This window comes from Mustelus asterias, chromosome 7 (assembly GCF_964213995.1).
Source record: "Mustelus asterias chromosome 7, sMusAst1.hap1.1, whole genome shotgun sequence".
NCBI lineage: Eukaryota > Metazoa > Chordata > Chondrichthyes > Carcharhiniformes > Triakidae > Mustelus > Mustelus asterias.
In genome coordinates this window covers 111774882-111799346 of record NC_135807.1, presented here as the reverse complement: position 1 = coordinate 111799346, position 24465 = coordinate 111774882, and the positions used below count along the sequence as shown (strand labels likewise).

The window sequence follows — 24465 nt, the reverse complement described above, 5'->3', positions numbered from 1 at the left end:
AAGGTTGCCTGAAGTCAATGTTACAAATTGAAGTCTACCACAAGAACCTGCTTGTGTTCATTGTTTCAGTTGCTTCCTTAAGTAGCCAGCTCTGTTTATAGAATTTGTTGAACAAATTTCCCATTTGCCCGATTCTTGGGCAATGAAACCCCGTTGTATCCTGAACTTCTGTTTGTGTCTTAAACACATAAATTGACTTAATCTCTCCAAAGAATGAACGCGCTAAATGTTGTTGCAATGAAATTGTACAAATGGCAAATATGAAGAACGTTGTGCATTTCTTTTTTTAATTAATTTACAGGGCATGGGCGTCGCTGGCTAGGCCAGCATTTATTGTCCATCACTAGTTGCTCTTCAGCAGGTAGTGCTGAGCTGCCTTCTTGAACCACTGCAGTCCCTGGGGTTTAAGTACATCCATCGTGCTGTTATGGAGGGAATTCCAAGATTTTGATGCAATGACAATGGAGGAATGGTGATATATTTCCAAGTCAGGATGAGTGACTTGGAGGGGAACCTCCAGGTGGTGGTGTTCCCTGGTATCTGCTGCTCTTGTATTTTTAGATGATAGCGGTCATGGATTTGGAAGTGCTGCCGAAGAAACCTTGGTGAGTTCCTGCAGTGCATCTTTTTGATGATGCATATAGCTGCCACTGTCGGTGGTAGAGGGAGTGAATGTTTGTGAAAGGGGTAGCAATCAAGCGGGCTGCTTTGTCCTGAATGGTGTCAAGCTTCTTGAGTGTTATTGGAACTGCACTCATCCAGGCAAATGGATGATATTCCATTACACTCCTGACTTGTGCCTCATCAATGGTGGACAGGCTTTGGGGAGTCATAAAGTGAGTGATTCGCTGCAGGATTCATAGTCTTTGACCTGCTCTGGTATCTACAGTATTTATATGGCTGGTCCAGTTCAATTTATGGTCATTTGTAACTCCCAGCATGTTGAACATTGTGCAATCTTCAGCTAACATCTGTTTACTTCTTGACCATATTATTACAAAATAAGGAACACTGTAAGCTGGGTTAAAATCCTGGAACTCCCTTCCTACCAGCACTGTGGATGTACTTACACCAGATGGATTGCAATTCTTCAAGAAGGCAGCTCATCACCACTTTCTCAGGCAATTAATATAGGCAACAAATTCTGGCCTTGCCAGTGAATTAAAATTAAAAAAGGATGTCTTACATCCAGCTTTTTAATAACTGACAAACTTGTGAGGGTGCAGGTGATTTTCGTCCATAAACCTGGCTAGATCACTGAGATTAGAAAAGAGAACATCAAATAGAGTCATAGAAGTTTACAGCATGGAAACAGGCCCTTCGGCCCAACTTCTCCATGCTGCCTTTTTTTTTAAACCCCTAAGTTAGTCCCAATTGCCTGCATTTGGCCCATATCCCTCTATACTCATCTTACCCATGTAACTATCTAAATGGTTTTTAAAAGACTAAATTGTACCCGCCTCTACTACTACCTCTCGCAGCTTGTTCCAGACACTCACCACCCTCTGTGTGAAAAAATTGCCCCTCTGGACACTTTTGTATCTCTTCCCTCTCACCTTAAACCTATGCCCTCTAGTTTTAGACTCCCCTACCTTTGGGAGAAGATATTGACTATCTAGCTAATCTATGCCCCTCATTATTTTATAGACCTCTATAAGTCACCCCTCAGCCTCCTATGCTCCAGAGAAGGAAGCCCCAGTCTATCCAGCCTCTCCTTATAACTCAAACCATCAAGTCCTGGTAGCATCCTAGTAAATCTTTTCTGCATTCTTTCTAGTTTGATAATATCCTTTCTAAAATAGGGTGACCAGAACTGTAAACAGTATTCCAAATGTGGCCTTACCAATGTCTTGTACAACTTCAACAAGACATCCCAACTCCTGTATTCAATGTTCTGACCAATGAAACCAAGCATGCTGAATGCCTTCTTCACCAGTCTGTCCACTTGTGACTCCACTTTCAAGGAGCTATGAACCTGTATCCCGAGATCTCTTTGTTCAATCCCCAACGCCCTACCATTAACTGAGTAAGTCCTGCCTTGGTTCAGTCTACCAAAATGCATTATCTCACATTTATCTAAATTAAACTCCATCTGTCATTCGTCAGCCCACTGGCTCAATTGATCAAGATCCCTTTGCAATCTGAGATAACCTTCTTCACTGTCCACTATGCCACCAATCTTGGTGCCATCTGCAAACTTACTAATCATGCCTCGTTTATTCTCATCCAAATCAGTAATATAAATGACAAATAGGAGTGGACCCAGCACTGATCCCTGAGGCACACCGCTGGTCACACGTCTCCAGTTTGAAGAACAACCCTCTACAACCACCCTCTGGCTTCTGTCATCAAGATGTGGAGATTCTGTCATCAAGCCAATTTTGTATACATTTAGCTACCTCACCCTGAATCCCGTGAGATTTAACCTTATGCAACAACCTACCATGCGGTACCTTGTCAAAGGCTTTGCTAAAGTCCATGTAGACAACATCAACTGCACTGCCTTCATCTACCTTCTTGGTTACCGCTTCAAAAAACTCAGTCAAATTTGTGAGACATGATTTTCCACTCACAAAGCCATGCTGACTGTCCCTAATCAGTCCTTGCGTCTCTAAATGCCTGTAGGTTCTGTCTCTCAAAATACCTTCCAACAACTTACCCACCACAGATGTGAGGCTCACTGGCCTGTAGTTCCCAGGCTTTTCCCTGCAGCCCTTTTTAAACACAGGCACAACATTTGCCACCCTCCAATCTTCAGGCACCTCACCTATGACTATCGATGATTCAAATATCTCTGCTACAGGACCTGCAATTTCCTCCCTAGCCTCATTAAGACAATGAATCCTAATGCTTCCTCACCATCTCAGCAGGAATGTCATCTCCTGCTCCTTCCCATACTGCTGCATATAAATGTTACTGTGGGTAGGATCAAGGCTGCTCATTGATTTTTCTTCTCTCTGCTTCTTCTCAGCACTGCCAAGTGGCTAGAAATGATGGTAAAATCCCAGAATTTCTCAAATGGAGGGAGGTGAATTTACAGTATCTTCTTCTCCCTCTTTGGACCCAAAGATCCCCTGTTCCAAGCATTAGATCCAGGCATTAGGTCTTGTTCCATGATCTTCAGTCTTCTTTCTGATCTTCAGTTGTTGTGTGATGTACTGTTAGGATTCTGCAATTTGCAGTTGATTGTAGTATGGACCACTCTCTCTCTCCTTAGACTCACAAAGCTGCAGTTCATTGTTAACTTCCCCTGAGTTTCAAGATATTTCTGCAATGTCATTCACCCTCTTTACCCACAAAAAGAGCACATGAAATTGTGGGGTCTCTTTCCTACAGGTATTAAATTGTTCTTTGAAATTAAAAAAACACTTTTCCTTTTTTCTTTCTCTTAATTTAATCTTGATTTCTCTTTCTGCACCTAATTTGACTCATCCTGTTTCTTTCTCTATGTTACCCCTGTTTATTTCTCAGTCCTTAAATGTAATCAGTTCAGGAGGCAGATTATTGGTGTCATTGTTCCCAAGGTCCCAGACACCTCACTGATCTTGCATTTTTGAGAGGAATAATAAGGGAAAGAAGATGCCTGATTCCAGCAAATCCTAGCCCATTGGGGCTCGATTCCTAATAGCAGTGTGATATATTACTCTGAATCTAATTCATAATAACAGCCAAAAAGGCAACTGGGCTGAACCCATTATAGAATTGCTGAGGTGGGAGGGGTCATTGCAGGCCTCATTTTTCTGAAGGAGTGTTGGCTGGGCATCCAGTTAAGTTTGGGCCGAGCCCCAGACTCCAGCCAAGTAGATTTCAGGCCAAAGAAAGGTAATTATGACAATCTCTGCCTCTTCTACCCGTGCAAGGCTCTTTGAAGAGACCGCCTGGAACAAGTTGATGGCCCAAAACAGGAAATAGCCGTGTTTCTGCTTCTGTTGTCGTGGCTGGGATTTCCTGGGCCCATTTCACATGTGCGCAAATTCCATTATGGCCGGTAACTCTCGCAAATGGGCCATAACGGGGAGATCTCAGAATCCGATCCGCCCCACCCAGCCTGCTGGAAATATCATTAGGTTCACATCCAGCGAGGGAGTGAAACTGATTTCCTTCCATTTAAATAGATTTAAACGTACATAAATGGCTTTAAGCCTTTGTTTCCTGGTTCCCCAAAATGGAAACCAGTGGTGCTGACCATGCCGGGGGCTCAGAGGTGAGTATAGCCCTCAGGTACTGAGGGAAAAGGCTTGGCAGTATTCTGCCACCCTTGAAGTGCCAACCTGGATTGCGGGTGGGGGAGGATTATGCCTGCATTGTTGGAGGGGGTCTCTGATGGCTTGATGTCGCCAAGATGAGGGAGGGGGATCTTTAGCTTCAATTTGCAATCAGGCTCCTGTGGAACTGGCCTTGCTGGTGTCTTTTTGCCCCACGATCAGGAATGATGGTGAAAGACACATCCCCTACTGTTTTTGACAAAGTGTCAAAAGATCTGGAGAGAAAACCTGCCTGTTTCTCTCGGGAGAAACACACTGGTTTTCAGTCAGAACCTTTTGTCTTTTTTTTGAAAATTGCACCCCTAGAATTGGGAGTGAGAGAGCCAGGACAACCTGGTCTACAGTCTCTCAGTTCATGACATTGAATCCTATTAGTAAATTGCCTTACTTGAACATTTGCAACGAGAAAACAGAACAACATATAAACCTTCTAAATTTATAATTAGCTAATTATGTACCAGCTTAAGGATTAATTTCCCTGACCGTTGCTGCTCAATTCTCCAGCAAGCAAAGGTCAATAAAATGGACTGGTGACTCATTTCACCATGGGCCCATCCCTCTTGCATTATCTTGGAGCCTGATAGATCACTTTGTTAGTATTTGCTGGCCAGCAGCATCACTTCAATTTCATTTAAATATGAATTTGTATGTTGAGTCCAGCTCACCCGACCATCCGAATTTTGGATCCAAACCTAACATGTGCCCTTGGTATCAGAATCACTCAATCCAGCCTAAAGGATAAATTTTCAAATGATTAACAGTAACTAAGTCAAATAATCAATCTTTGGAATTTTTTTCTGTACAAGCAAATTTTCTCCCTTAGTTTGGACTATTTGTATTTTACTCATTCTAAATGACGTATTAGGATTTTCCACACAAAACAGAATGTGGTCAGTTGCAAATGAAGAAAGTATAGAACAAAATAAAATAATTGAACCTAAAATAATACATGTCATAATTCACTGTTAAGATTAATGTATTTGATTAAACACAGTGATAATAAGATCATAATAAGCCATCTGTAGTTTAGTTTAGCAATTGCTTTGATAAGACAATTTGGTGAGTACAGTAATGTGCCTTTATTAGTTCCTGTTTGCAAAGTTACCTGGAGACAGCTTGGATCTGTTTTCACACAACACTTATGTTGACAATGTACCTGAGCCTGAGGTTAGAGTAGCTCCGAAAAATGGTAATCCATCGGGATGTGAGCACAGAAATTGTCCGTATTTGGGGACAGAAGTTAGATAAAATGGAGAAGAGGGGTAGGAACTTGGGATGGAATCCATTTCCCCCAGGTTTCCATGTTGTTTTCTAGCTCAAAGAAAATAATGCAATTGAGCGGCAGCTTTTGCCTGTCACCCCCTCTGTCTTAACAATGCTCGTGGAATTCTGGGATTTCCTGCAATATCTATGTAAGTACACCTGCTTCAAGTGTAAATGGAGGCTACAATTACACTTTCAATTGGCATTCGATCCAAGAGAGGTTCATTGCCATTTGCGGACAGGTAAGGAGATGAGTGAGAGCCTTTCCAATTAACGTTTGGCACTCAATGACTTCAGCACACTGGCCTTTATCACCCCAAGTCCAAGGAGTGGCAACATGTTGCCCTGTATCCTGATGTGTAGACAATGTGGGTGTTTCAATAGCATAATGCCAACATGGGCACCCATCACTAATAAATAAATGACCTTTTCCATTGTGATTTGGGATAAGACGTCTGTGAGGCCAGATGGGCATAGCTCCTATCCCACCATAGTTTTGGCAATGTAATCACCCCTTTGTTGTTTCTACTCTGAGGTTTTCTCTAGTACATTAGCAGTGCAATTGAAATTGTTTTTATTTCACAGGCAAATCAATGTTGGTGCTATTATCTAGTTCAGAATCCAATATTAACAGTGTCAAAATCTCTCTTATTTTAAAAGAAGGTTTTTCTGAGTCCATGGTTTAGAGATATAGCTTTATCCATCCCCAAACCAATTTCAATTTCAATAATTAGCTTTGATGTCATACGCTCAGCAGCACCAGTAAAGGAGTAGTGGGGTCAGAGGGATAACTGACAATTGCAAGTTGACTGTTTAACTTGGCGCTCTGTCCACAGGTGCAATGGATGTAGAAGAGAGGACTCGCCAAATGAAAATGAAAATGAGCAAGTACAAACAGGTAGCAGCGTCAGATTCAAGGTTGGAACAGGAGTATCATTCAAAGGCAAGTGCAAAATGAGACCCTTCCCCAGCATGTATAAAGCACATGTAAAACAAAAAATGTGGGGTGTTATCTTACATGTAAGTTGCAATTTTATTTAGAACAGAGCAATGTGTTCATTCTGATAGAAACAGAAAATGTTGGAAATACTCAGCAGGTTAGGTAACATCTGTAGAGGGAGAACCAAGTTAACTTTTCTTCAGTATGGGATTTTAAGCAAGCGCTGAGGTAGGGGAAGGGTGGGAAGGGTAGGGAAAAACAATAGGGAAGGTTTGTGATAGGTTGGAAGGCAGGAAACATTAAATAACAAAAGAGATTAATTTGCAAGTCCAAATGGAATTATAAGATAAGTAAAAAAAGCAATCGGTCTAGAGGCACTGCAAATGGTAACAGCGTAATCAGTATCAGCACCTCTCTCATTGACTGAGGGTTGCTAATCATGGCTTATGCCATGATACCACTATGGGACAAAATCAAGAAATAGGCCCCAATATTAGTGTTATCCTACACCACCCTCTCAAGCTCTCCAGTCAACTAACCTAGCTGGCTACCTCACAGCATTGGCTATCTGGAAAGCTTAGGGCAGTGATTATATCTTTGAACTCAGTGTTGCGTTCGCAAGATTGGAATTGAAAAACAAGATGCTGTTTCTCAAGCTTCTGCTGAGCTTCAGTGGAACATGTAGCCAGGGCGGGAGTGAGATGGAGAATTAAAATGCAAGGAACCAAAGCTTGGGGTCACACAAAGGTGACATTGGAGCGATTGGAGTGTGCGAGAAAGGCTGGAAGATGAAGGCAGGGGGAGATATGTTTGGTGGTGGCATCACACTAGAGGTGGGGGAAATTGTGGTGAATACTCCGGTGAATGCAGAGGCTGGTCAAGTGGAAGTTCAGGACAGTAGCAGAAATGTGAGAGACAAAATGTAAAAAATAGGATGGGCATGTTGAGGGCTTGGTCAACCATGGTGAGGAAAATGGAAAATACATCAAAAGCACTGGAATGGTTTTGTTAGAACAGATGTGACAGAGACAGAGAAACTGGGAAAATGGAATAGAATCCTTACATGAAGCAGGGTCTGAGGAAGTGTAATCAAGGTAGCTGTGTGAGTCAATGACCCGAATTAGTTGACAGCCGAACTCCAGAAATGGAAAAACTGAATTTGGGGAAGAGAAAAGTCAGCAATGGATTGTGTGAAAAAATAACTCCCTAGAAATTTAATGACAGATAAATAGTAAAAGTTACTATAGGTATTTTAGAACAAAAAAAGAGTTAAAGTGAGTGTTGGTCTTATAGAAAGTGAGTTTGTGGAATTAACAATGGAAAATAAAGAGGTGGCAGATGAATTGAACAGGTATTTTGCATTGGTCTTTACTAGAGAGGATACAAATAGTATCCCAGAAATAGCTATAAATCAGGAAATTACAATCTCCAGGAAAGTGGCACTGAGCAAATTGATGGTACTATGGGCTGACAAGCCCCTGGGACTTGATGGACTTCATCGTAGGGTCTTAAAAGAAGTGGCAATTTTCCAAAATTGACTAGATTTGGGAAACATTCCATTAGATTAGAAATAACGAATGTAACTCCTTTTTTCAAAAAGGAAATGAGACAGAAAGCAGGAAACTACAGACCAGCTAGCTTAACATCTATCATAGAGAAAATGTTAGAAGCTATAATTAAAGATATTATAGCAGGGCACTTAGATAAATTCATAGTAATGAGACAGAGTCAACATGGTAAGTTAAGTTGTGAAGAGGACATAACAAAGCTACAAAGGGACATGAGCTAAGTGAGTGGGCAAATATCTGGCAATGGTGTATAATTTTGGGCAAATGTGAAATTATCCATTTTGGCAGGAAGAATAAAAAAAAAACATATCACCTAAATGGTATGAGATTGCAGAGCTCTGAAGTGCAGAGGGATCCAGATGTTCCAGTGCGTGACTTGCAAAAGGTTAGCATATATTTACAACAGGCAATTAGGAAAGCTAATTGAATGTTATAATTTATTGTGAGGGTAATTGCAAAAGTAGAGATATTATACTTCAGTTATACAGGGCATTGGTGAGATCACATCTTGAGTACTGTGTACAGTATTGGCCTCCTTATTTAAGGAATGATATAAATGCATTGGAACCAGTTCAGAGAAGGTTTACAAGACTACAATACCTGGAATGGACAGGTTGTCTTATGTGGAAAAGATTGACAGGCTAGCCTTATATCTGCTGAAGTTTAGAACAGTAAGAGGTGACTTGATTGAAACGTAAAAGATCCTGAAGAGTCTTGATAGGATGGATGTGGAGATGATATTTCCTCTTATGGGGGAACCTAGAACTAAGAGTCACTTAAGGGATCACCCATTTAGGACAGAGATGAGGAGAATTTTTTTCTCTTGAAGGTGGTGAGTCTTTGGAGCTCTCTCCCTCAAAAGGCGGTGGAATCAGAATCTTTGAACAATCTTTAGGCAGAGCTGAATCGATTCTTGATAAGCAAGGCAATGAAATGTTATTGGGATAGGTGGGAATATGGAGTTGAAGTTGCAATCGGATCAGCCATGTTCTCATTAAATGGCAGAGCAGTCTTTAGGGGTCGAGTGATCTACTCTTACTCCAAATTTGTATGTGTATATGTGGGAGAAGTGGAAGCAGGATTGATAAAAGCTTCCAGTTCAAGGAGAGAGTAGGAAGTGGCACTGATACAATCATTAGTGTACTAGAAAAATTGGTGAGGGAAGAAACCTGTGTAGGCCTTGAATAAAGAATGTCCCATGTATCCCAAAAAAAGGCATGCATAGCTAGCACCCATGCAGGGTTCCCAAAGCAACTTCTTGAAATGCTGCTTTTGTGCTCATTTTAATTTTAGCTCTAAAAAAATATCAAAGCTAAAATTATGCCACACATCTGCAGTTCACTTTGATTCTTTCAATGAGAATCTTGAATTAATAATCATTCTAAAGACTTGAACATAGCATTCTCAGGGCAACTAAAGATGGACAATGTAGACCTTTTTCTAGAACTGTTTGGGAGTAGTTTGATACAACTGAGTGACATGCTAGACTTCTTCAGAGGGCATTTCACAATTAAATACCTTACTGTGGGACTGGATTCTATGTAGACCAGACAAAGTTAGAGTGGCAGTTTTACTTTCCTAAAGGACATCAGTAAACCAGCTGAGTCTTTACAACAAGCAACAGCTTTTTTGAGCTTGTACTGATACCAGCATTTTATTACCAGATTTTTTTAAAAACAGAATTCAAATTCTCAGTTTGCCATGGGGAAGTTATATTTGCTGGATTATTTTCCTTAATATTGACTAATATCACAATACAACATAATTCTGCTCATTTTTAGTCCTGTTGTAATGTAATATAATAAACAGTTAACATGCTCAATAACCTGCAAAAGAATGCAGCCTATCTCTTAGTAATCCATCACAAACAAAAATCTGGTAATGCCATAGCAACAGTCATAGGTTCAAGGTGAGGGGGGGGGGGGGGGGAAGGTTTAACACGGATATCAGAAGGACGTATTTTACACAGAGGGTGGTGGGGACCTGGAATGTGCAGCCGAGCAAGGTGGTAGAGGCGGACACACTGGGAACGTTTAAGACTTATCCAGATAGCCACATGAACGGAGTGGGAATAGAGGGACACAAAAGAATGGTCTAGTTTGGACCAGGGAGCGGCGCGGGCTTGGAGGGCTGAAGGGCCTGTTCCTGTGCTGTATTGTTCTTTGTTCAGTCCCTGACAGCCGGGGTTCTTCATATCCCATGTCATTCTACTTTATCACTGTTTCACTTATGTTGTGCTCCATCGAGCAACTGGAGATAAGCTGGAAAACATTAAAATACTTATTTATATTATGTGACAAAAAGTTTCCAAATTTAAAGTAGGTTCTGTCTGGCAGTGAATCCAAAGCAGCGCTCAATTGTTGCAGTTAAGCTAGTGTCTGTAAAACAGTGCAAATTATATTCTCATGTGTAGGATAAGTGTTTTCTAATTTTGCATGTTTGGACAGAGTCCAGCATTTTTGCTATATTTACAGAGTGTAAAAAATCATCGCATTTTTAATTTCAACTGCAGGACTACCGCTAGGGATTCAAACTGGAGAGTATTTTTATATCAGGTGTCAGGAACTTTTCCTTCACATTATGATGGTCAATATATTGGAATAAACTTCTCGACAGCGAGAGGAAGCAAAATAATCTGCAAATATGCTGCAATAGGTGATGGGGGTCAGTTGACTCCATTGGCTTGAGTATGGGGACAAAAATAACGTCAACAATATAAGTTCAATCATTATACTGGCCAAGGTGTTTCTTGGGACCTGGCTTTGTGCCTTTCCCCATAGTAATATCATTGTACAAGCCATATTTAGTAACCCTCGGGCAACAAGAGCAATTCATAAAGAGAGAGAATGGGGTGACATAGGATCTCTCTGGATGGATGACCTAAGTGACCTCACCTGGAATTATTGTGATGACCATTTGACCTCTTTGTAGCATGAAAATAATTGTCTTAATTGCCGTCTTTTCTTTTACCTGTTACCTGTGTTATTCTAAATTCTGCCTCTAGCAGCATTTTGATGTACACGCTTCACACCTATGTAAAATTTTGTATAATACACATAAAAATATCAAAAATCACAACACTAGTGACTCACAGTCTATTGAGAAATTTCCCAATAGCACTCACGTTTGGTCAGTGGTTTAACGTTTCAACTTACACCCAGACGTTACATAGCCATTATGGTTTGGCCGCCCATTATAGAAACTAATTTTGATAAGTTTTGGCGAATTAGCAACATCAGTTTATTACCCAGGTAATAAGTTGAAAATCTACTCCACTAAATAGTAATCCAAAAGACCTACGGCCCCAAAAGTCTTCAGCTATTTCAATGTGCTCCCACCATATAACTGAGATCAGCAGAACAGTTGGAATCCAGACCAAGACCCATTTAGATGGAACTACAGTCCTGCCTGTAGATTGCTTGTTGGTGGCTGAGCCATTCTCTGCCTCAAGCATGGCCCTTATTGTGACAAGTGCCGGGGAGGAGGAGCTCCCTCAGTCTAGAGTTCCTGCAGCCCAGCCTTCAGAGGCACCTAGCATTTGGTTGACAGAGGTTCACCAGGTCAACTCAAGCATACCTCCAACAACACTGGCAGTCATGAGGGCCGAACATGGGGCCCCGAGCTGGTTCCTTGGCTTAGATTCCTGAAGATTTATGATGGCAAAATTACTTTATCTTTTAATCTTCGAAGGTGTTATTTATAAATCAGAGGCAACTGGAGATAGCTATAGTGGGCAGGATTTTCCAGCCGCGTTCATCCTGAAACCCGAAAATCCTGCTCAAGGTTAACAGACCTTTCCATGGTCCACCCCTCGCCCGCTACGAATCCTGTGGCTGGCGCAATGGGAAAATTCACCCCTGTATGTTTTTGGGGCCCTCCACTAGGCTTTCTAGCATATTGGTGAGCACCAAGGATATTTACTAATGCCAAAGAACTAATGTGAACTGCGTGAAATTCACTGGGACCAGCGGCTAGTCAAATCCCAGCATAGTTGCTCAGATCATTGGTCTGCAGCTTTCAGGACTATTACCTCAATTCATATACTCAGCTGTGGCCTATTGCATCTCACACAAGCTTCTACCTGTTAACCAAGACCCTTTCTCCATTAATTGATGGACATGAAAACGTTATCTTTAAATCAAATCACATCTTTATTAGGAAAATGTAGAAAAACTTTAAATATGTATGACTGCTACAAGACTGATTTTCTTACGCTGTATCATAAATCAATGCTTCTATTCCCCTATAAATCTACTATAACAAGTATACAAACATTTTAACTACTTATACTCATCTAATGGACCTGTAGCGGTGTCTCTATCCACTCATGCTGGCCAGGCATGGAGAGGGATCAGATTTCATCAAGCTTAAAACTTGAGGTTCCTTTCTTCTTCTGTGATTCTTCTCTTATCTTTTGATTCTGTTTTTCAAAACTCCAGTATTTATTCTTTGAGACCAACTTGAACTGATTAAGTTTTACACATGCACACTGACCATAGGCATCTCATCCAAATTGGTTTATTGCAGGCTGCCTGATCTTAAGGCAGTTGTCTTCGGCTACTTTAGCACTTAAAATCAGCCTTCTGGCTCCATTTGATCGATTAGAATGACTTTATTATCAAGGACGTGTTGCTACAGCTTCCCCCTTGAAAACAACCATTGCCCAGTATCCTACTGACTTTATTACCCATTACCCAAAGGCATTTTCGCAGGTAAACAAAGATCATTTCTTCTTGCAGCGACACACTCTCAGCGTGGAGTTTAAAACCTTCTGTCCAGAACTTGGTCATATTTCCAATCAGGCCATAGTAGTGTTCTTTGCTTGTTTGGCCATTTTTGTATGAGACAATATCACGCTAGCTATGCACCATACTGTTTAATTCATTGTCCGCACAACTACTGGAGATCCACTACTGGCTATTTAGAGAGAAAGGGGTGAAATTCTGTGTGGGTTGTCATCCTCATCTACTGTAACTGCAGAGGAAGACCTGTACAAATCCTGGCATAAATATGTTTACACTATTTTGATGGGATTTCTGGAGTTCATATGCCAAGTTCCTGCAGACATTTCTCCCAAAATTGGCTCAATTTGGATGAGTAAGAAGCTGTAAATTAAAAAATGGCAAATTTGTATTTGTATTTTTGAGTATCGTGATTTTGCAGCTGATTTTCAAGTATAACAAGCAAAGGACACAAGTTGTTTGCTGCAGTTCAAGTCAAATGCAACATTTATAAAAGTTATAAAATGCATCAATTGAATTTCATCAACTGACATTTCCGAAGCATCTTTTACATAGAAAACATCCCAATTCCTGACCTTGTTAGAAGGGAGACCAGAAGCTTGGCCAAAGTGCTGGGTTTAAAGGAAGAGGGGGAGCAGGATTAGTACTGAAATCCAAATGTTTACTTTTTCTCGAATTTTCTCTGCTTTTACCCCACCTCTTCTGAACATGAAAACCTAGTCGAGAGTTGAAATCAGCAACCTTTTGAAATCTTAACCAAATGACCAATCTTCTTATATTGGCTTGGACTAACCATTCAACCAAGGAATTGATCAGAGCTTGTTCCTGTTCACACTCAACATTCAGTCACATGCAGATTTCAGCAGAGTACCTGGATAGTGATTGGGAGCAGAAACCTTGATCTATTATTTTTTCCACCTTTGAGCCTCTGAGGTCCATGGTGGCATCCCCATTGCTGCCAAAGTTGAGATTTGCTCACAGAGCACAGATCAGGAGTTGAAATTGGAACTTTAGGTTCACGTGGCTTAGACACTTGGAGGAATTTCCCCGTCCCGCCCGTCATGGGAATCATAGAGGGCAGGACATGCAAATATCCATTGACCTCGGGTGGGATTTTCCGCCTTTGGGGCAAGCGCGACCAGAACATCCCGCTCTTGGTCTTTTCCTTTTGTGAAAGTTAATGGAACCATAGAAACCCACAGCACAAGAGGAGCCCATTCGGCCTGTCATGCCTGTTCTGGTTCTTTGAAAGAGCCCATGTCTACTCTAACATTGTCTGTTTTTGTCCTTAACCCTGTGAATTCTTTATCCTCAAGTATCTGTCCAAGTTCTTTTTAAATGTATTTCTGGAATCAGATTTAATTACCTTTCCAGGTGAAGCATTCCAAATTTTAACAATTTGCTAAGAAAAAAAAATCCTCCTGTCTGCTCCAGATATTTTGCCAATGATTTAAATCTTTGACCTTGGACCAGAAGGAATAGTTTCTCTCAAGCTACTCTTAAACCTCTCAACATCTTTGAAAATCTCTATTCGGTCATCTTTTAATCTTGGGCAGAATTCTCCAATCTCACATGCCCTGCTACCACTAATAATAGGAAGGGAGAATTCGGTGTTCAGCCAAATCTCCATTCACTGCAGCGGAACTGGAGAATCCCAGCCCGGGTGGGAGGATTTCAGTCCTTATCTGTTCCAAGGAGAACAATCCTACCTTTAAAACCTCTCTTCATCTCCAATAACATGCTGGTATTCTATTTTTTGATTCATAAAACCTTATGGTTTTTTAATGATCATATCAACTTGCCCTGATGTCTTTAAGGATTTGTGCAAATAGACACCAACGTTTCCTTTGCTCACCTACTCTTTTCAAAATTATACCATTAATAGTATACTGTCCATGTCCAGTACCATTCATGATTCCGAAGACACTAGAGTTCGTCCGTGCAGTTTTGCAGCAAGACCTGGACAGCATTCAGACTTCACCTTATAAATGGCATTCGTGCCAGTTAAATGTCATACAGTGACCATCTCGAACTAGAGACTATCTCCCTGACGATTAAATGTTATTACCATCGCTGAAACCCTCGCTATCAACATTCCAGGAGTTACCATTGACCAGAAATGTTAATGGACCAACCATACAAATATTTAGGCTACAAAAGCAGGTAAGAGGCTGGAAATTCTGCAGCAAGTAACCCACCTCCTGACCCCCCCCCCCCAGAGCCTGCCACTCTCTACAAGGCACACATCAGAATGTTCAGGACATACAGCACAAGTAACATTCAAGAAGCTGAACACCATCCAGACAAAACAGCTTGCTGGTTTAGCACCTCATCCACCACCTTAAACATTCACTTCCTCCACCACTGACGCAAAGTGGCAGCAATGTGTGCCATCAACAAGATGTCATTGCGGCAACTTGCCAAGCCTTCTTCGATCACACCTTCCAAATCCGTGACCTCGACCATCTCGAAGGACAAAGGCGGAAGATGCATGGGAACACCACAGCCTGCAAGTTTCTCTCCAAGCCAAACGCCAACCTTACTTGGAAGTATACCACTGTTCCTTCACTGTCGCTGGCTGAACATCATTGAACTCCCATCCTAACAGCATTGTGGCTGTGCCTACAGCAAATGGACTGCAGTAGTTCAACAGTTCACTACCCGCTTCTCAAGGACAATTATGGATCTGCAATAAACGCTGGCAATGCTCACATACTACGATTTTTTCTCAGTCCTCCCAGAGTTCATCATTTCAGATTGCTCCACATTGAGCTGATGCTTCTGCTCAGTTCACCATTCTGTCTGTGTCATCCTGAAGACTAAAATCATCCTTTTACCACTGTAACAAGTTCTATATCATCTTTACTCTTAACAATGCTGATCTCTACATGAGTCTAGGTCATTTAGAAAATTACGAACAGGAATGGACCCAAAACTGACCCTCAGCAAACAGCACTGCAAACCATCGCCCAGTCTGGACTCTTTCATCCACCATCTTGTTTTGTTTTCAGTCACTGAGCCAGTTTTGTATGAATATTGGCACTTTTCCCTTAATTCTAAGAGCTTTGTCCGTTTTAATAAACCTCCGCATGGCATTTTGTTGTATACCTATGAAAATCCATGGTCGGGATTCTTCAAACAAATTCTAAGTTCCCAAAGTGCAGGAAAACGGGAGTAATTCCCGCTGGGTTTTTAACGTACTTACCAAAGCGAATCTCCAACTCTCTGAACACTGCAGAGTGCCTCAGTGGGATTCACTCTGGAAAATAGGCGGCAGGGCCTATTTCCATCCGAGAGGCTGGCAGCATAGTGCTGAGTGGGCCACTGCACATGCACCAATCTGAAAGCGCGGAGATTGGCGCATGCGCAGTGGCCCCGATTGCCAGCGTCCCGATCGCTGGCTTTCCCAATCGCTGCCAGCACCGCAACCCCCTTTATGGCTGAACCTCCCCCCACCGCCTCCCATCGCTGACCTCCCAGATCTCCCGGGCCAGCCCTGATAGCCCTCACTCCCTCCCTCCCCCACCAATCCTCTTGCAGAGTGGCTGTGGGTTTTTAGCCTGGATTTTCACTTCTGAGGCAGGTGTACAACGATGAGAACCTCTTGATTTGCTGAACCAGCCTTGGAAGAACCAGGTCCAATGGCATATTTTCACTCTGGAGCATGCTGGAATTGGGCCTACTGTCCTCAGAAGCAGTTCAGAGACAGCCACAGAAGCTGACGAATGCCAAGGCAGGTGAGTTAGAAGACCCAACTCAGTGCTCTGGGACTTCGTCCATGTTGTAAAAAAGACATCTAGATCCTGTAACCCTCACTCGGCACAGCATTTCATCCCCTAACCTTCCCCATGCCCCGGCCATAGTAATCCATGCCCCTACCCACCTCCAATGACACCTTATACCTTCAATGTCAACCTATACCCCTCTACCCACCCCTATACCTTCCATGTCAAACCATGCACCACATCCATAGCCCCTCATAATCTCTAGACCAGTCCATTCCCTTTTCTGCACCTGCGTTGACTCCTTATACCTGCCATGCCAATCCATGTCCCTCAACCCAATCAATTGTGCCCTTCTTCATAATCCCTATGCCAGTTTAGTGCTAACTCATGCCAACACACAACTCTCAACTGCCACCATTTGCCCTTATCCCTTCTATGCCACCTCACCCTGTATTGACCATGGGCAGGTATCAGGAGCCGTGCTGAAGTGAAATAAAACATTGTTTAAGGTAGCAATTACAGATTTGAGTAAATTTTTTAAAAAACACTCATTGATTAAAAACCCATTCAATACATTTAAATGCCTTCAACTACTTAATCCATGTTAAAAGTAACATTTGTTTTTCTAGACACACATTTTAAGAAAGCTAATCTCTTAATAACCTCTTGGAGCTATCAATCAATTGTGGATTTAATCCCCTTGCCCCCACTGAATCAGTCAGGCAGTAACAATACTATGATGATAGGGTTATGTCAACCAACATCTATTGAAACTATGAACACCAATTATTTTTATCAAAATTTAAAGAGCAGAGGATTTCGACAGTTGCACACACCTTGTCCACCTTTTATGACCATTCACATCTACTCTTAAAAATCATATGTTACACATGGTGGGAAATGGACATTGCTCCAGCGATAGCGAGGTTTGCTTAAACTCAGCACTGAGTTCAAACAGCCCTGCTGGTTTTTGGTTTCACCCATGTGTGAATCACATTTTGCCACCCCTCCCCCACCCCCTTTCCCCAACTAGTGAAAATCGTATCTGTCAGAAATGGGAGTGGGACTTCTTGATTTTGGGTCCTAATGCCATTTTGGATAAGGCATGGAGTCTCCACGATTCTGAAAATTCAGGCATTTGCCTCTGATAACGGTTTCCAATACTTCTCCAACAACAATGTAAAGCTGACTGACCTGTAGTTTCCTGATTTATCCTTCTTCCCTTTCTTGAATAGTGACATAACAGAGCAATCCTCCAGTCATCCACCACTACTCTGGAATTTAATGAGACTTTAAACATTGCAAAATGCTTCTGTTATTTCTATCATTGCTTCTATCAACAATATTAGATGCATTCCACCTGGAGTAGATAACGTACCAAGTTTCTATAATGATAATCTTTTAGTATGTCTCCCTGCCTAGCTTTCCTCCTCCTCTTTTAGTGGAGCCTCCACATCATCCGCTTTCTCTGTGAAGACAGATATAAAACCAGGTCCTCTGCTTCCAAATAAAAAACTCCCTTCAGGTCCTTAAAGAGATGAACTTTTTCCCTAACTAACTGCTTACATTTTATGGCCGGAATTTTCTGGCCCTTCTCACCAGCTGGATCTTCTCGTCCTACCAATAGCGAATCCCCACTGCGGGTTTCGATGGGAAACCCCTTTGACAATGGCAGGACCAGAAGATCCTGCCACCAACCAGTGGCGGGCCACCTCTGCCACCACAAAACATGTGGTGACGGGGTGTGGAAATTCCCACCCTATATGTGGGATTTTCATCCTAAAAGTGGGTAGCTCGAGGTTAGAAATTTCCCAGCTTGACATGTCAGGAAAAAGTGCCCTGAATACTATGACTTGTGCTCCTGGGGGTGGGGGGTGGCATAGAGTTGATCCCAGGTGCTAATCGGCGACAGCCACCAGGGCTCCTGAGTGCCGAGGTGTGCTGGTTAAAAGACCCACCTCAGTTTTATGAGACTTTATCCCGGTTGTTTTGTTGAATACTTAGTACTATTATGTTATATTGTTGAATTTTAGTGCTATTTATATCTTTATGATGTCATTGTTGCTCGTTTGTGCTATTTTCTGGTTCCCCGCCCCAGATAAATTCAAAGTTCAACTTGGAACTTGGAGCCAGTATGGAGAAGAAAATATCTAGTTGGACCTGTAGTGCATTCCTTTTAGCATTGGTTTAGAGAAAGTCATTTTACTGGAGGTACTTGGGTAGGCATCAGATGAATATATCTTCAATACCCCCGGATGCAAAGCAACATCCAGACAGAAAACAAGAGACACATTCAGTGGGTTTTGTTATGGCAGCCAATACTTTCTACACAATTTTCTTCTTTGTACCCTTGCCAGTCGATGGTTCATGCCCAGACAGTAAATCCGAAAATCTACCTCTTCTATTTTCATTAGATCAGGCACCCTGATTCGGACATCCACGTGTTGACTCTCTGGTTACTGACCCACAATTGACTCATGCTGGGAGAGTTCATAGGTCAAGCTTAACAGTTTTTTTCCTCTGGTGTATTCTGGATTCAAAAACTTTTTATGATCCCTGTTGGGGAATCATAAACCAAAATGACCAACTTTACTGAATGACCCACAAATGGAGAAATTACCAACAAGATTGTGTAGCTTTTCCTTCAACATGAATCAGAACCAAGACAAATTGCACATGAATTAAGAAGCATATTTGATTTGATTTATTATTGTCACATGTAGTGGCACGCAGTGAAAAGTATTGTTTCTTCCCCCCATACAGACAAAATATACCGTTTATAGAGTACATGGGGAGAAGGAAAGGAGAGGATGCAGAATATAGTGTTACAGTCATAGCTAGGGTGTAGAGAAAGTTCAGCTTAATATATGGTAGGTAGATTCAAAAGTCTGATGGCAACAGGGAAGAAGCTGTTCTTGAGTTGGTTGGTACGTGATCTCAAACTTTTGTATCTTTTTCCCAGAGGAAAAAGGTAGAAGAGAGTATGTCCGGGATGCGTAGGGTCCTTGATTATGCTGGCTGCTTTTCCGAGGCAGCGGGAAGTGTAGACAGAGTCAATGGATGGGAGGCTGGTTTGCATGATGAACTGGACTATGTTCACAATCCTTTGTAGTTTCTTGCAGTCTTGGTCAAAGCAGGAGCCATATCAAACTGTGATACATCCAGAAAGGATGCTTTCTATGATGCATCTGTAAAAATTGTTGAGAGTCGTAGCAGACATGCCAAATTTCCTTAGCCTCCTGAGAATGTAGAGACGTTGGTGGGCTTTCTTAACTAGAGCGTCGGCCTGGAGGGACCAGGACAGGTTGTTGGTGATCTGGAGACCTAGAAATTTCAGCCTGATAATGTGCACTCTGCCAATCTGGGAAACAGTACGGTCAGTAGACAATATAAACTGCACGTTGATGGGGTTCAGACCTATACATCACTCCCCGCACAAATTGGAGATTTGATAGAGCTATTCAAAATCATGAGAGGGTCTAGACAGAGTAGCTATTGAGAAACAGTTCCCACTTGTGAAAGTATTGAGAACACAAGGGCACAGATTTAAAATAATTAGCAAAAGGAGCAAAAATTATATGAGGAGGAACATTTTTTATGTAGAAAGTGGCTAGGGTTTGGAATGCATTGCCTCAGAGTATGCTGGAGGCAGGTTCAATTGACACATTCAAGAGGGAAAATTAGACTGTTATCTGAAAAGGAAGAATATGTAAGTTTATGGGAAGAAGGTGAGGGAATGGCATTAGATAAGTAGCTCATTTGGAAAGCTGATGTGGACACAATGGGCCAAATGTCCTCTTCCTGTGCCATAACAATTCATTGTAAAATGTGACACTACATAGTTACACATATGCTGTTCTTTATTTACGTAGGGTAGGTCAGGAGTCCCATCTGACAATACCTTTAAGTTTCACAGTTTTATCTTCCGCAAAGCGCAGTTCTATGAATCCTCCCTCCCTCAGGTCACAACAGGCCGCGCGCGTGGTGTAGTTTTCCAGAGTTCCTTTTCAACTAAACAACCAGTAACACTCTGGTTCAATTTGTCACCTATAGAAAAACAGCCAGCTCTTTAGCATCTCCACAATATTCAGACACTTTTCCAAGTTGTAGACCAATTTAGCTGACTTTACAATCCCTTTACGAGCTCCTTTCTCCTTTTCCGTCAGATAGAAAAACTGGCCTTTTCCTGAAAGTGATTTCTTTATTCTCCTCCTCTCAATAATTCTGTGTTGCTCTTTCTGCTTTCTCTTTGTCTCTGCATCTGCAAACTGATCACCTTCACACTCCAGATCCTTTGCTTTGTAGCTCTCCTTTGTGTTTGCAGCTCACCATTGTGTTTGCCAGTCACACCGTTTCCTTCTTGACTTTCTTCCTGTTGGTACTGCTTCCAGATCAAGTGTTACAGATCATATGGACTAGTGTTTCTTATTCCCCATGAAATTACAATTGATCCCTCTCCTATTGATGCAAACATTTAAAAGTCCTTTTTAAACATTTTGAAAAACAATTACCGGTGCCACAGACCTTTTTAAGAAATTACTGTACTGCTTCCAGATCAAAGGTTGTCATAACTCTCCTACAGCAGATTTTAGTTTAGTACTGCTCTCAGAGCTCTTTCCTGCCAGGACTAGGGTCTTTTGAAAGAACACACACTGATGCTAATGTGAGTTCATTATAGTATATGGACATCACCTGAAACTGCACAGCAGTGCTCCAAATCAGGACCTATTTTAGCCTATGATAAAATGTAGGGTAACAGAAGTGCTTTACTTTGGATCCTTTGGCCTGGAGAAGATTTAAAAGGTGATTGCTGAACTTTTCAAAGAATTAGATATTTCTTTTGCTTTGTACCTGGACAGAGTTAAGCTTAGCCCAGTCACCTTGTGAGATCATCAAGACATGTTTGCTTCTATGTAAAGATGAAGATTCTGAGCTAAAGTTTTTTGCAGCAGATACCGCATTGTTTATTTAATAGAAGAGGAAGAGAAAAAGCTGTACAAAGTGGAATAAAGACTGAAAACACATTTGAGGAGAATGCACCACAAAAGATGATATACCTCACAACCACTCCAGAGGATTTCAATAGCCATTCAAATATTCTGAAGGTTTCAATGAGGATCTCTGAATGAGAGGGGTTATTTTCACCATGGCTTTAAGCAAGCTGTCCAACCTGGACAGTTCTATCTGTACAAGTTAGCACTGGACTTCTCTTTTATGCCACTAGATCCATTCAAGCAGCAACAAAGGATTTGTTATATCACCCAGGCTGCCAACTGGACATGTATTCATTGGGTCACTGACACCATCTTTGAGAGCAACACACTTAATCTGACTAAACAGTCAGGCAGGAGCATGGTAGCTTAATCTAATTGTAGAGTTCTCCAAAATGCTTGACGGACCTTGAGGAAAGAGGATATAACCTAAAATGAGTAATGATAACCCCTAAAAAGAAAGTGGACATTGATCGGTAGGAAGACTCTTGCTTCTCTCAAGCTCTGCAGGAATGAAATAGTGAATGTATAGGTCAGCACCCCATCAACTTGCAGTATATGTTGTCCACTGACCTTACTGTTTCCCAGATTGGCAGAGTGCACATCAGCAGGCAAAAATTGCAAGGCTCTGTTGCCAGCACTGCATGGATCATTGGGACATGCCACAGAGAGGGCTCCGACATTAGAAACCTATCATAGATATTTCCCTCACATTTAGTAAGGTTTAAGTTGGCTGATCAACCCATTTAAGGTTAGAAAATTTAGGTGCGTCGTCGTGGTCTTGGAATCAGTTAACATGTTCAACCCATTCCCTATCATGCCACCAACTAATTGTGGCACTTCAAAATAATGGTGAGGAGTCTAAGTGGAAGCTGACACTACCCTGCTGCACTCATCAGATGCATGAAAGGGCTGGAAGAAGTTCACCTTCTCAAGTCATCAGGACAATAACGGATGAGCTGAGAAGATGGAGCAATCTCACCCCATGAGGCAGTATATTGGTTATGGAGAACAACAATTGTTTTATGGGACCTGTGATACAAAAGCAATGGTAAGTCTGCAAAGATAGTGAACATTGGCTCTCAATGACCCACTGTTTCAATTTGTAACCTCCTGGCTCCACATTTAAGCAGGTAACCATTTTTTTTACATTTAGTCCTTTCAGATGAACCTCTTGTGGTTCTTTCAAAAGCACTAGTTAGGTTGCTTCAGGCTGAACAAAAACACCCACAGCATGCACAGTGCACGCCAAGCATGGAACCAATGCCCATATACATGTTATTTGCCACATTTCACCTTTCAGCACTTGTTTCACACCTAAAGACAGGATCCAATTGCCAGACCATTATCTGCTTGAGTCAAGGTAACTTGTCTTTGACTTGTAGCCCTAATCAAGACAACGGAGGATCCCAACAACTTTGGGTTTAACATGGTGGGTTTGCAAGTGGAGGACACCATACAACTGAGAGTACATCATTAGAATATGCAAAGAGGCATTTATCTCAGGATTTAACTCAGCTTTCTGGTTTAAACTCTGAACTTTGTGGAGTTTGTCAGGATCAACAAGGCACGGGCAGAGTGGGGAGTGCTACCTCAGTGAAATGCAAATTTATAAAAGTGATACTGAATAGCTGCAGCCATTTCAAGGTGAAATTCTGCTAATAACACTTCTTCTAGGAGTGTGTTCTTGCTGCTTGGCAGATAATTTCCAATTTTTTATAAGTCAAAGCATCTGTCTTGGACTTCACTCATCTTGGTCTGTACTTCTCTGCTGTTAGCCTTTACCATTGTATGGATGCAGCTCACAAAGCTCTGCCTTGGACCTTTGATGAAGAGCAAGAGGAGCAGCACCACCAACACCAATAGGAGCAACGTTAGCAGCAGCACCACCTGCCTTTTTCTCAGCCACGTGCCACTTCCCAGGACAGAGAGGATGGACAGAGATCCAATTCAAAGAAAATCCTCCCAAATATTCCTTACTTGAGAAGGGATATACTTTCATTGGAAGAAGTTCAAAGAAAGTTCACAAAGAGAGGTTGAATGAAGGGATTGGCTTTGAAGGGAAGGTTGAGCAGGTTGAGGTTTTACACATTGGAGTTTATAGGAAAGATAGGCGATCTTATTGAAACATGTAAGATTCTGAGGGGACTTGACAGGGTAGGCACCGAAAGGATGTTCCCCTGCATGGAGGAATCTAGGCCTTGGGAGCACAGTTTTAAAAGAAGGGGTTCTCTCATTTATGATAGAGATGAGAAGGAATTTATTTTCTGAGGTTCGACAGTCTTTGGAATTCTCTTCCACAAGAAGCAGGGGAAGCTGGGTCATTGAATTTATTCAAGGCTGAGTCAGATAGATTTATAAGAGACAAGACAGTCAAGAGCTATTAGGGGGCAGACAGGAAGGTGCAGTTGAGACCACCACCAGAGCAGCCGTGATCTTATCAAATATTAGAGCAGGCTCAATGGACCAAATGGCCTACTCAGGCTCCTATTTCTTATGATCTTAAAGGCTCTACAGTGGATTTGCTCTCTCACACCAGTTGGACGTGCATAGCCAATGGCAGTCAGTGTGTCAATAACTGGAGTGAGCTCTCCCTCACCAGAACACCTCTCCCGCCATCCGGTGCCCTCTCACCCAGTTCTCTGCTTCACCTTGCAGATCTGTGACTTGTTTGCAAGAAAAGAAAGCAGAGAATTGTGAGTGTGAGAAATGGATTGTCTCGAGAGGAGGAAAGGACAATATTTGTGGAGATTAACTGTGAGGAATTGGCATGGGATGACAAGATGAGGGTGAATGATAGTAATGGTTGTTTTGATGGGTACGTGAGGAGAAGCCTAACTTCACATCCTACTCCTTTGACCAAGGATTTTCACACGTCTCTAATGTCATTGCCTTTGAATCATAGTCAATTTTGTCTAATTATACTCCTCTGAAACACTTGTGAAAGGTGCTATATAAATATAAATTGTTC

At 41.9% G+C, this 24465-nt stretch overlaps 1 protein-coding gene across 20 annotated transcripts in view; it reads left to right on the top strand.

The window, feature by feature from the left end:
* The window catches only part of rims2a (regulating synaptic membrane exocytosis 2a), a 702781-nt gene that overhangs the window by 455331 nt on the left and 222985 nt on the right, over positions 1–24465 (top strand). For 9 of the 20 annotated variants that reach the window (XM_078216669.1, XM_078216668.1, XM_078216667.1 and 6 more), the window contains one exon: positions 6365–6471. The exons of 9 other annotated variants lie outside the window; for them this stretch is intronic. In XM_078216669.1, coding sequence (XP_078072795.1) covers positions 6365–6471 — 107 coding nt within the window. Of the gene's footprint in view, positions 1–6364; positions 6472–16229; positions 16516–24465 lie in introns of those variants that run through there. 2 more of the 20 variants (XM_078216687.1, XM_078216686.1) reach the window with 1 other exon arrangement.